Source organism: Schistocerca gregaria, chromosome 1, assembly GCF_023897955.1.
Source record: "Schistocerca gregaria isolate iqSchGreg1 chromosome 1, iqSchGreg1.2, whole genome shotgun sequence".
NCBI classification, from domain to species: domain Eukaryota; kingdom Metazoa; phylum Arthropoda; class Insecta; order Orthoptera; family Acrididae; genus Schistocerca; species Schistocerca gregaria.
Genome location: NC_064920.1, coordinates 456,048,301 through 456,062,325, shown reverse-complemented (window position 1 = coordinate 456,062,325; position 14,025 = coordinate 456,048,301). Strand labels below are relative to the sequence as shown.

Genomic DNA, 14,025 nt, shown 5'->3' with positions numbered 1-14,025 from the left:
GGGATCACCAATTTAGTATTGGAGGGCAGCATGGAGGGTAAAAATCGAAGAGGGAGACGAATACACTAAGCAGATTCAGAAGGATGTAGATTGCAGTAGGTATTGGGAGATGAAGAAGCTTGCACAGGATAGAGAAGCATGGAGAGCTGCATCAAACCAGTCCCAGGAGACCACAACAACAACAAGAAACCATAAGCATGTGATTCCGGCATTCCTCACATATTTTTAATTAGTTCATTTAACGTCATGCCTGTTCGTATATGCACTTTGTAAAAATATTTGGAATTTATATTGTCCTGTTTGAATGTGTTAATCAGGTCTACATTATCCCTTGCCAAATGCTTTGGAATCCATGAGTATGTCTGGCTCAAATAAAATACATTGGCTTTTATGTGACGGCCGAAAGAAAAATAGTTACATGTTGGAACCTGGTTTTCCAGGACAGTTTTGTCAAATATGAGTACATTGTTTGGTTTTACATTATCAGGTGATGGAGTATCTTTGCTGTCACTGAATCCGTCAGTGTCATGCAATATTTTCTGTAATAGCTGCTACTTGGGTTGAAATAGGATGTGTTAACAGCTTCCTGCTATCAGATGGTCTGACTATTGAAGCATGGTTGTTATCAGGAAGTAGCAAGCCATTCCGCCTGATCTGGATTCTGGTATCATTGCAAGACTAGTTGCTTACTACAAGACCATTGTGATGAGGGTGCCTCGTCCACTTGGTCATGGTGGCACTGTTCGTTTACATTAGAATGCAGGAAATTTGTAGAAAAATAAGCAACACATGTGTAGGTTTTTTTTTCTGACACTTATATGTAGTTGCGTATAAAAATGAACTTATAGAAGATTGTAGTTCTGTACCCATATCTGGCAGAGTTGATTCATACATTTCCACTTCCAACAATGTACAGCATAGAGTTAAGCTATGGTTTCTTCTGATAGGTGGAGAGCTTGGGGAGCTACATCCAGCAGATTATTACACGATGACTCATAGAATTGGTGGATATCCAGCTGTTACCTCACTTGACACTCTAGCACATGCTGTATTGCATGGCCAGCATACATTAAATTCTTTAAATTCTGCCTTTGTAGACTTGTACATTCTCTGTTATTAAATATTTTAACTGCTCCAAGGAAGTCACCTGAAAAGATTGTATGATCACCGAGTATCACTGACAGAGTGAATGTTTCCTTTGAACAAGGCTGATATCTGCACTCTTTCATGACATATTCGACATCATTTGTCCATGCACAATATTACTGTATGTCAGTACTTGAGGGTTTTTGAATACTATCACCATGCAGAACTTTCTGTTCAATACGATACCACCAGTGACAAGCTTGCTGCCACTGAAGTGCTGCAATGACTTCATTTCATGTGCAACGAAAGGAATTATTAGTTAAGCATATTTATTTTTTGTCTACGTTCTTACACATCACTATTCGCCATCAGTGCCAATACTTACAGTGCCTCGCAGCAGAAAGTTTTGATATATATCTCGACATCTTTACTCTTTGATAGTTCTCTCTCTCTTTTTTAAAGGGCTTGCTGAATTCACAGCTGCATCTGTTACCAAGAAGGGATGACATGAGCTTTGTATTGAATATCACGCTGTGTGGCTTACAAACATTCAGTAATATTCCCATCACCTTAGAGTCAAAGCAAAGGATTAACACAATGTACAGTGCACATTGTCTGTTCAGTGTCTCTTTGGCATGTCATCTTAAGTTATCGTAAGTTGTTGTTGTTATTATTATTACAGGATTGCAAGCTTGCAAGCATAGCACTGTGCATCTAGCATTAGTCATATCTATAATTGAACACACTCTATATTAATGTGTTCATTTGTCATCTTCATCAAGGCTTTCCCAGACAGAGACAATTATTACTGTGCACACATGCAGACTTGCTGCTGTGTGGTATGTGTGGAATGCCGTGTCCAGTTGTGCTGCAGACTATTGTGGCTTTTGTGATGTTTAGAATATGTCTATACATTCTGGGCTAGTTGTAGCTGTAATAATAACAAAACATGTAATAATAATTCTAGATGGATGAATACTTACCAATAGATCTCACCAGTAATTCTAGTGAGGGTCGACACAAGGTAACTCATTGCTATTATTTGTTACTACCACTTCTTGCATAGTGGAAGTTTGGGTAGCCATTTGTAAAGGGTATACAATTCCAGCATATGCAACACATGTGTTGGTGGACCCAATCAGGTAACACATATTATTTCCATTTTACTGCACTGCAGTTATTTGTTGAACATTATTCCTCTTCCAGAATGAGATTTTCACTCTGCAGCGGAGTGTGCGCTGATATGAAACTCTTGTCAACAGTTATATAATCCATTGTTATCATGTCTTTCCATTCTTGATGCAGAAAGTGGAGAGTACATTTCTCTAATAAGTGTTTAATGTTAAAATTATCTTTGCTCAATGCAACTGTCTCCTAGATGCACATACAGCAAGTGAAGAAATGACCGTGCTAATGCAGTTGAATTATAAAAAAATTGACATTACTCACCAGTGCATTATGCATTTTTAAATACCATATTTATTAAGTTGTTCTTGTGATATAATGAATGCAGGCTTCGCGCACTCACAACTTCTGTGCAATATGATGGAGGCAGTAAAATTGCACTGCATTAAAATTAATACCGCAATGAATGGGGGAGGCGGGGTGAGAATGGCCTTCACGGGGCAGCGACATGATGATGTTAGAATTCCATAGCGATGATATCGTGGCCTTGGTGGAATTGTCTGAACACGATGATGGTAGTATTCCTCGAATGTTGATGTCAAAAAAAATGCTGATCTCAGTGTTTTTAGCGAGAACTGACAGTAACTTTCTACTATTACTGTTTTAAGAGGAGTCATATTTTGGATCAATATAATGAACAAACTGCAGCCTCAGTGATACAGAACAATAAAAAACATGACTGTCAATCTCAATTGATATGGATTTCAGCTGTTATTGACCACTAACTATTCCGTTACAAGAGGTGCATTGACCAAAATAACGAAATAATATCCTTCTGTGAACACACCCTTGAATACATCAACAAAGTGATAAACAATCCCATTTTTCTATTTATACATCAATAGATACTTAATTAAGAGCAGAGTGGAAAGTAATTGCTAAAATTAATGCATTAATTGATTATATGTTATTGATTTTGCTTTACTAGTCTGAAGTTTGCTATGCAATTGAACACTTCCCTGAAAAGAAAGTTATGTATAAAAATGTCATCATTCATACCCTGTAAAAGTACATTGTGTAAAAAAATATAATTTTCTCTTACAATGGCAAAATAATGAAAAGTCTACAATAATGATTGAAGCAGAAGAAACGAATCAAAATTTTTGCTGCAGCCGGGACTCGAACCCAGGTCTGATGAAAAGTATTAACAGGATATATTATCTGATGTACTGAAATAATACAGTGTATTTCTTTAATTAACCTCCACAAAAAAGTAGTTATGTATACAACAACAAACAAAAGCAAAGACAAAATCTACTAGAGGAAATATAAATTGAACTGTTGGCTCAGAAGCTAAATTCCCTGTATTGTACATCATTGTGCACATATCCAACAAGTCCCTCCTTTTGTCCACCAGTAGGGGAAATCTCTTTATACAACAAAGAATTTATGATTGACAAAGGACATCAAAAAAGTTCAAAGAAAGGCAGTTCTTTTTGTATTATTTCTAAATTAGGGAGAGTTTATCTCTGATGTGATAAGTGAGTTTTGGTGGCAACCATTACAACAAAGGCATTTTTCATTGCAGTGAGGTCTCTTCACAAATTTTTGCTCTTCAACATTCTCCTCCAAGTGCGAAAATATTTTGTTGGCCGCATCCACATAGGGAGAAGTGATCATTGTAATGAAATAAGAGAAATCATAGCTTGCACAGAAAGATTTGTGTTAATTTCTCCCATACATCGTTAGAGAGCAGAACAGTAGAGAAATAATGTGTAAGTGATTTGATAAACCCTCTGCCAGGCACATAAGTCTGAATTGCAGGGTACTCACATAAATGTAGATGTAGGAAACCTCGTAACAGGTATAGGGGTGTTAACTTGAGGGTAATTTTCTCTTTTGCTTTTAGCTGAGAATGATGTACCCAAGGGTGAATGACATTATGACTAAGACACACATAGACTGAATTTGGATCATATGCATTTGATGTTCGACCTTGTAGCTAGTAATTTCCAAGTTTGGATTACACTTTTTAATTCCTTCAAGAACATTGACATCATCAGTGTCAATCTGGCTCGTTTCCTTTATGATGAAAGATGTAGGTAAATGAGCTTCCAGTATAACAAAAAGGTGCAACTGGATATTCCGAAAGTGTTTTGCTCTTTAACAGTAACGTGACCAGTAATAAAAATAATTTCCATGTAGATTTTACTTCTTTGCCTAGTCTGTCATTTTGAGGTGGATTGGGGGTGGGGTGTAGCTGTGCATGTTTCCCTGTCCTCAAGCAAAGGACTTAACTTGTTTCCTACAGCCATAAGGCAAGAAATTAAGAATCACATTGAACTGAAAATAAAATTTAATGAAATACACTTCTTTTTTCCCATTATTGCTACAGATTCAAGAGTGGAATACTCATGTTAAGAGCACATAATTGATTGTGTTTGAATTAAATTCTTCTGCATTTTGACACACAGATTACTCTTAATCTTTTCAGCTACCTGTAACTGTTGTTTGTATATACATGTAAACACTACACAAGCAATAGTAGATAAACAGCTGTTACTTTGGGAATAGCTACTTTCCTTCCTACTTCATATGTTTATTCCTAGGCCATATAAACACAAATATAATGAAGCAGTTCACTTATAGACAATTGTTAATAAACACTGTAGAGTTATTTTTTACCAGCTACTTCTCTTATCAACATAGTGTCGCCTATTGGTATCTCACACTGAAATAAATTGTTGTGAAGTAGAATAATGTGCACCTAATATGAGAGAATGTAAGTGTTCATTAAGCTCAAATGTTTATTACTGTGGATAACCCCATTTGTGGCTGACTTCTGCTTATGCTTAGCAAGATCAATAGAGATTCAAGATGGGGAATACTACAAATAAAATCATATGACAAAACCGGATTGAAAATTGTACTCAGCTACTGCAAGCAGTCAATTGACTCCACCCCTGAAGAAGTGGATTGCTTCACAGAAATCATTTAACATTTTGAACAGATTAATTGCTAGGTTTAGTTTATTACTTTATTTTAAGAAATACAGCTGGATGCACAGTTAAGTTTGCTGTAGCTGCAGCATCTAGTTTGCTGTTGATGTTGTAATGATGTACTGACTGAAAACACGAATGTGTATTAAGCTTATTGAAGGTAATGTGAAAGTGCAAACAAAAATTCATAAAATAGTAGCTGCTTGCTGTATTTCAAAAAAAAAAAATAATAATAATAATATAATCCACAGCCATAGAACTCAACAACCAGTAAAATGAATAAAGTATTGCAGAATAATCTGTTTATTTGCATGTGCCATGGATCTTAGTATTGACCACTCATTATGATCAGTGAGTTTTATGTTTGTAATAAATAAAAAAAAAAGTGGCGACTTTCTGACCACAGTCATGATTGTCTTAGCACCGCATATTATCCTTATTACATACTTGTGTGCAACAAATACTGTCTCCCTCGATGACAGATGGCTGTTTGTAGCATTGTAAATCAAATATAGGTAGTGCAGAAATTACCACCAGATAAAGCACAGACTGGAATACGTTGGGCGTGATATCCCTTACAGTCATCTGGTGAAAGTATTGTCATTTTGTGTAACTGTGTATGCGCAGGAACAACTCAGACTCTGAAGAAAGGTTTTTTTTACAGGCGTCTTACAGCAGGAGGGCAGTGAGTGGCAGCAGGATTGTTTAGCTTGTCTGTTGAAACTGCTCTGCCACCTAGGAGTCCAGACTGATGATTCTGATTTCCTGCATGATATTGGTAGCATACGTAACAAACGTGCTCGCCGTTTTCACAAGCTTAACAGTGATAAATCATCTCTTCCAAAACTGAATGATGTAAGTATATTCTTGAACTTTATTTGTTTATCCTATGGCAACAACAGCAAACATTGACAGGTATATAAGTTTTTATTTTACATGTATATCTAGTTAAGTATTTACATATAGATTAGTTTCACTTTTTTGCACAAATTTTATACACACTTTTAAATTGTGAAAATTATTAACTTAATATTACTGACTACTTTAACTAATATAATTGCAAGTTAAAAAAAGGACAGATACATTTAATCTTGGTTCAATATCTAATGTTTAAGCCCACGAACAGCAGAAGGAGTAGCATTAATAAAGTCACTATATGGTCCAGGATACTTCCTCTGAGGGCAGTCTCTAAAAATGTGTTGAACAGTTTGTTCTTGGGCCGTACAATCGCAGGCTGGAGAATCTTGGTGTCCCCACTTGTGCATCATAGTGTTGCACCTGGAGTGGCCAGTTCTTATTCTGTTCAGCCTTGTCCACTCGCTTCTCTGCAGATGAAATCATGGTAGGCTGGCAGTTGGGTCTTGGACACCTTGATGTGCTGTTGTTGCAGCATTCCGCCTCCTGTGCCACTCTTCTTTAATGTCAAACTTCTCGTTGCTCCTTCCATTATGCCACAGTGGATTGTGAGATTTTAAGTGGTCTGGGAGAGGATTATTTAAGACTGTGTGAGTTGGGAGGTCTTGTGGGTAGTCAGGGTTGTGTTGTTTCCTCCATTTTTGATTGGTTGCTTCTTGGCATTGTAATTCAGGTGGTGAGATGTTGCTGATGGTGTGCAGCCAGGGGATCAGGGTGGATTTTAATGTGCCTGTAATAATCCTCATTGACTCATTCTTGTGTACGTCCAGCTTCCTCGTGTAGGCACTATGTTACCACACTGGGGCACAGTATTCGGCACCTGGGTACACCAGCGTAAGTTCTGTGGTACTTAGAGTCGATGCATTGGTACCCCATGTTGTACCAGCTAGTTTCATATGATGTTGATTTGGGTCTTTAGTTTTTTGCTTGTTTTTTTTTTCCCAAGTGTTTTTTATACATCAGAGACCAGTCTAGTGTGACACCAAGGTATTTGGGCTGAAAATTATTTCTAACCTTTTGTTGGCAGAAGCACAGATTTAACTGCTGGTTTGCAATACTGTTGTTTAGATGGTATGTGCAGACTTCTGTCTTTGCTGCATTTGGCTGGAGTCATGCTTTGTAGTATGTGTTGAGAGTTTCTAAGTCTCTAGATAACATAGCTTCTACTTCCTCAAGTCTGCTGGTTTGCATGGCTGTGGCAAGGTCGTCAACATAGTAAAACATTTCACTAGCAGTGTTTGGCATGTCACTGGTGTACAGATTGAAAAGCAGAGGTGCTAGGACAGACCCTTGGGGGAGCCCATTTTTTAAGTTAAATGACTTGCCTCTGTTTTTGTCCAACACTAACCTTGAAATAATGGTTGGTTAACATTTTTCCCACAAGTGTCATCAGTTTCTTTCTTGAGACGTGCTTTTTTAACTTCAGCAGGAGTCCATGTAGCCCCGCAGTGTCATATGCTGCTGACGGATCAACAAAGGCCACTGATGTCTTTAGTTTGTTTTGGAATCCAGCCTCAATATACAATGTCAAGGCTAGGACCTTCTCACAGGAGCTCCGCTTGCTTTGAACCCAGCCTGATATGTTGAGGTTATGTTGTGTATTATTCCTTGTATTCTGTTATGGATGTATTGTTCCAGTAGTTTGAAGCACATGCTCAGCAGTGCAATTGGCCAGTAACTTGAGGTGTCATGTACTGGCTTTCCAGATTTCAGGATTGCTAGCGTGTGTGTGTGATCTCAAACTGTTGAGGCACCCTTCTGGATATCATTGTAGAACCTCTCCAGCCAAGTTCTTCCATGTTCCCTTTTTGTTTATAAATTCAGGGAATATGCCATCCAGTCCTGAGGCTTTTCTCATTTTCAATGTTTTGATGGCCTCATTTATATCTCTTTCAGTAAAGGGTTCTGATAGTGTGGTGTGATCATGGAGGTGCCTATTGACTTCATTCAGTTCGTTTTTTACTCTTTCCTTCATGATTGCGTCTACAGGGATCTTCCCAACTCTTGATTTTATGTGTAGTGCCAGTTCTGATGGCGTTATCTTCGGTTGTTGATAATAATAATAATAATAATAATAATAATAATAATAATAGTTCTACAATATTAGAATAAGTATGAAGTTTACTACAGTCACCAATAAAATATGTTGAACTTGGTGATACAGTAAGTATCTCAGTTAACAATGAAGACAACATTTGTTTCTAAAGGAAATTATTTACATTTTGACATAGTCTCATTTTAAAGAGATACACTTCCCAAACCTCGGGAAGAGATATACTTCCCAAACCTCGACCATTTCCTTAACTCCTCTGAAAAATGGAAATTGTCAAGTTCTCTAAAATAGACCTCTATCTGAACAATGGCCGTTTTATTTGGGCAGAATTTTTCACTTATGAGACATATCTTCAAATTTGAGAACAAGAAGAAATCCCAGGTAGCCATGTTGGACAAATATGGGGGATGCAGCAACAATTCATACAGTCCTGTAGTCACAGTTCCAGATGACTGCACTGTTATGTTATAATCCCTTCCTTGTCCATGAGGATAAAATCAGAGAGATTAGAGCCCACACAGAAGCATACTGACAATCCTTCTTTCCACGTACAATACGAGACTGGAATAGAAGGGAGAACCGATAGAGGTGCTCAGGGTACCCTCCGCCACACACCGTGAGCTGGCTTGCGGAGTATGGATGTAGATGTAGATGTAGAAATGGAGCAGTGTTTCCTTCAGTTTCTTGATAATGCTGTCCAATATCTCACATTAATATTGTACAGCGATTGTTGTCCTTTTATTGTAAAGATTTTATGAATATGGCACCATTCACATGATCCCTGTAAATTTTCTGGTAAGTGGGACTGTCCCCAAAACAACTTATTGTTTTGATTGTTGCTTGGTTTCTCAGGTATAATGTTGAGTCCAGGTCTCATCTGTGGTGACAGGCCGATGCGTAAAGTCATTTTGATCATGCCTAAATTGCTCCAAACACAACTTCATAGCCAAAAGCCACATTCACTTGTCCACATCAACAATCTCAGGAATCTTCTTCACCAGCTTCTCGTGTAAGATTTTCATTGAAACACCTTTGGCATCTGCTACATCACACATCATTGTTTGACCATGTGTAAATCTGTTGGACTAAAATTCAGCTATTTGTTTTACTTATTTTATGTTTACCATTAGATATTCGTTTAGTTTTTTGTCATAAGAAACCCAAAACCATGTTTGAAATAGTGCTTTGTTTCTCCACTAGACAATGTCACAAGTTCCTCCAAAAAATCGTAACACAACACACACACAAATGTCACACTAACAAATGTAAATCCACCTGATGATTGAGGTTAAAACCTTTGAAATGCGTCATGGAGATAACAGTAAACTTGTTTCATTTAATATCAACTACTGACATTTATCGTGAAGGATCTCCATAAACAACATCCTGTTTCACTTTTATCTCGTTACACATTTTCCCATCCAAAAGGAAGTATGAGTTGCTGAAGAGTTCTACATATTTTCCATCTCAGTGATAACCACATAACACAACATACTTAAATGGCTACCAAATCCAAAATATTCTATGAAGCAGTGTAACTTTGGTTTTATCTTCCACTAACTGATGGTGGCACACAATTTTAAAACCAAATCACATCAGAAAACACATCCATCTTCAAGCACAGGTACTTGTTGAATTACCTGCTGCTGCTGTTTGATATTATTCATGTACTGCATGCTGTCATAATGTACTCATTAAGAGGTATAGTCTTACATTAAAAGTTTAATACAGCAAGTATTGCAATTAGAAACTGAGTGTTTCTCTCGGGGCTTCATATCTGACTGTATGCAAAATGCCCAGACTTCAGTCATCCAGTATTTGAGAATGAGAGAACTTAGGGACTTTCAACAAACTTTACTCATAATTTCAAACCTTTTTGAAATTTTTTCTCAACTCCCCCACACCATTAAATGATGAAAGTAAAAATCTTTATCACTTACTACATTTCTGTTGTTCATGCGGTAAAATGACAGCGTCAGGCCTGATTTTTTAATTTATTACTTCATTACTACTAATGCTATTCACAACACAGTTTGCAGACAGTATCCACATATAGCTCTGAGTTTACCTGCAAAATTATATCATTTTTCGACACACAGTTCAGGAGATATGAAGTGATAAACATTTAGGTGCATGTAAGACTTCAATATTAGGCAAGCCATTTTAATTTATTACTTTTCTACTGCTTACTCCATTCACGACACACTTGGCATGTGGTATCTACATACATCAATTAATGTACCTGCAAAATTATGTTATTGTATGACATATAGTTTAGGAATTATGACATTATAAACATTGAGATGCATGAAGAACTAGCTTTTGCTTGAAATGAAGTACGAATTAACCAGTTTACATTCATCCAGTGTTTCCTAATGAAAGCACGCAGTGACTTCCAAAAACCTGTAACCGTAATTTCAAATTGTTTCTAAATTTTGTCTCACTTTACATGCTTAATGAAAAATATTTAATATGTTAACTCATTTTTAAACTAATCAAATGTTTGAATCTGTTTTGTACATGATCGTTCGATTCTTTAAAGAATCGGGTTTATTAGTAGAAACTAGTGTGGTGGCTGATCTGAAGAGCTTACCATCAGCTCTTGTGTAACATTTTGTGTTAATGAATACTGTCAAATAACTTGAGAAAAGTTGAACTGCAGGATATAAAAATCTCCAGAATTTTTTTATAGAAACCATTAAACAACAAATAATTTGTGAACTTTATCAGCCAAGACATTTGACAGATCGTAAATCATAGTATGTTGTAAAACTGTCATTATTTAATTCATAAATTTATATCTGTGTCACTGGTTCTTATTAATTTTATTGACTTACGAAGTTTACAAACTATCTCTGCGTAATAATGTTTGAATGTGCCTTATAAAGTAATGAATGAATTTCAGACAGTGACAGCTGTTACAGAATTCTTTTCGGAGTGTATTTCAGTTGCCTATAGATTTGTTATTTTTGTCACTAGGACATGCTACAGATGATGGATATCGACACAGTTATACCAAGGTTAACAAGTATTCTCTATGAGGCATCTCTTCCTCGTGATCCAAACCATTATAAGACTGGCTTTTGGGGTCGAGCACAGGTTTGTTGCACACACATTTTATACAGTAATAAATATTTTAACTTATTCCTCTTGAAATTAGACATTTGAACATGGATCCCACTATTTAGAACATAAGTTAGTCAGTTTGTAAAAAGTGAATATTATAATTTAAAAATTCTATTGGTAGGTAGTCTCTTCAACTCTTCTCTCTCCTCTTTCTTATGTAAGATAACAATACTTTCCAGAATATTTATCACCACTCTGTGAATAATTTTATTGATGGAGATGTGTGTTCATTTTACTTAAAATATGCAGGTAATTTATAATTAACTGATATTGGAGATTTATGTATATGTAATGACCTTAGACTGTAACTGGTTTGCATTGGACATGCTGCACCAAATATTTTTCCCTAAGAATGACGAAGTTGTTCATGTGATGTATTGGGATACCCACATATTCAGACACAATAATCTTGTAAACTATCTGTCTTCACTGGTACTTTCTCCACATACCAAGTGTTGCCTGAAAAATGGAGTACCACTTGTTATTCATCAGGCCATGGATTATACAAATGCAATGCTTTCAGGATTTACTAATTTTGCAGCATAGTAGATTTATTGACGAAATTGGCAGCCAGTCCACATTTTAAATGAGTTGTTATACTTAATGGTCAGAATGGTCTTCCAGTAGCATTCCTTAACATTATGTTCCTTCAACTGGATCTAAATAAAAGATTTTTTAGCTGGAAAACTGTCCCCCTGTTGCCTAGAAATGTTTTTGGCAGATTTGATCTGTTGTTTCTCAAGAAATTGCAAAGCAAAAATTTCCTGCTTTGCTGTATTTTCCGATTATTCTATGTTCATGACCTACCCTGTCACATGTGAACAGCACCTCTGTTATAAATAAGCTGGATGCAGACATGCCTAAATCACCAGCCTTTCTGGTGCGTACGTATTTGTGTAACAGAAAGTAACCTCAACAGTGCCTGTATACATTTCGTGTTTCATAAAATGAAAGAATTTTTTAAAATTTTACATCTGTACTGTTAATAGCATTGAAGATGTTAAGTTTTTAATCTGGTAAGGGAAAGAAAAGTTCTGACTGGAATATAAATAATTGAATTAGTGAAGGTAACTACTCACCATATAACCGAGACATTGACGGTCGCTAATCTTATAAACAAAACTGAAAACTGCAGTGTCGATCCATTGTAGCTGGTCAAGACAGTGTATTGGGCATTTCTTTGTGTGGTCTTCATTAGTTCTCCCTGAAGGACAACATTGTCCAAAAACTTAGCAACGTTTTCAGTCTTATTTATGTGAATATTGCCTGCTTAATATCTTGACTATGGTGAGTAGTTAGCTTTACTCCTGTCATTATTTGTAAATCCTTAAGCTAATAATTTCTGTTCCATGTTCAACCCGTTGGTAGTTATTAAATGATCACAGAAGAATGTTGAGTCTTTAGAATTACTCTTGCACCGGAACAATTTATCAAATCTTCACAAACATTTTAGCTGTTGCAACAAGTAAGTTAGTATTAATTCAGTATCCTCATTGAGACTAACTTACACTTTTCTACATTTTGAAAAAATTACAACTCTGAGCTCTACACCACAGTCATTACACTAGCGCAAAGTCTTCTTTTTACTAATTTATTACAGAGTATTGCACACCATTTTGTAGGTCTATTCTTCTTATTTATGTTGTGTTGGGAATCCTCTAAACAAAATACTTCATTGTGAACTCTTCAGATATAGGTCTTTTAAAAGATTTTCCACATCATGTTGAAGCTACAGTTTTCCAGTTTGTTTCAAACTGTTTTGCTATCAGAAGCAACACGAAAGTTAAATGAATTTCTCCATTTGTCTTCTCATCTGAAAAGCAATAAGTGCATTGTGCTCTGAAGTAACCACAAATTTCTGGAAAAATTAGAGTGTAAAGAAGCAGTTAGGGTTGAATTCTGGATGACATGCACTGATATTTGCAGGAAAAACTGTCGAGTTTGTCTGCACTAAGGCCCTTCAAATTAGGAACCTGGAAATTTTTCTATATTATTCAATTGTTAAACACAATCACCAGTATAATGATTACCTTCATGCATATCCTACAAGAAATACTCAAATGCTTCTTCCACAGAGGCCACTGACGTCTTTTGTAATTTCACATTCTCCTGCACATGGTGATCAAAAACCACATAAGAGCTTCCTACTTGTACCCATTCTCACACTCTTACATTTTGCTGAGTTTCACTGTCGTAGCAAAATTGATTCTTGTTTCTTCCTCTGCGTTCTTTTTATTTATTATTTTTTTTTATTTTATATGTTTCTTTGGGTATGTCATTTTTACTGCTGTGTCATGTATACAAAGGCTTTTACTGGTGGATTCAGTAAGAACAGAAATCTAAGCCTACAGAAAGAACTAGGCTGTGTCATTTCATCTTTGGCAGCATCATTCAGAAAGCAATACATAACCTTTGGTTTCTTCCAAATTAGTACATTTTCGACAAAGATGCTCATGATTCATATCTCTACACTCACCTTGTGATATAGTGTCTGCAATCATCATCAGACAGAATACTCATTCGTATCAGAGAAGTTGTAGGTAGCATGTAGCACTGCCCATACTGATTCTTGGGATGTACAGGTACAAATATGCTCCCTAGGTTCAAAGGTTGATGGAAAAATAATGAAAATCTGTGTTTGGTTACAAGCCTGAAATGCCCTCAGTGAGTGCAGAGGCGCTGTTTGGATCCATAGTAATTTCGGTAATGTTTGCTTGATTT

The 14,025-nt window shown here is 36.3% G+C and overlaps 1 protein-coding gene across 2 annotated transcripts in view; it reads left to right on the top strand.

The window, feature by feature from the left end:
* The window catches only part of LOC126352307 (ubiquitin carboxyl-terminal hydrolase 34), a 538,206-nt gene that overhangs the window by 217,623 nt on the left and 306,558 nt on the right, over positions 1-14,025 (top strand). For both annotated transcript variants that reach the window (XR_007565188.1, XM_050002677.1), the window contains exons 24-25: positions 5,875-6,065; positions 11,158-11,277. Coding sequence is in view for 1 of the 2 variants with exons in the window: in XM_050002677.1 (XP_049858634.1) it covers positions 5,875-6,065; positions 11,158-11,277 (311 nt within the window). In the remaining variant the exon portion in view is untranslated. The remainder of the gene's footprint in view (positions 1-5,874; positions 6,066-11,157; positions 11,278-14,025) is intronic.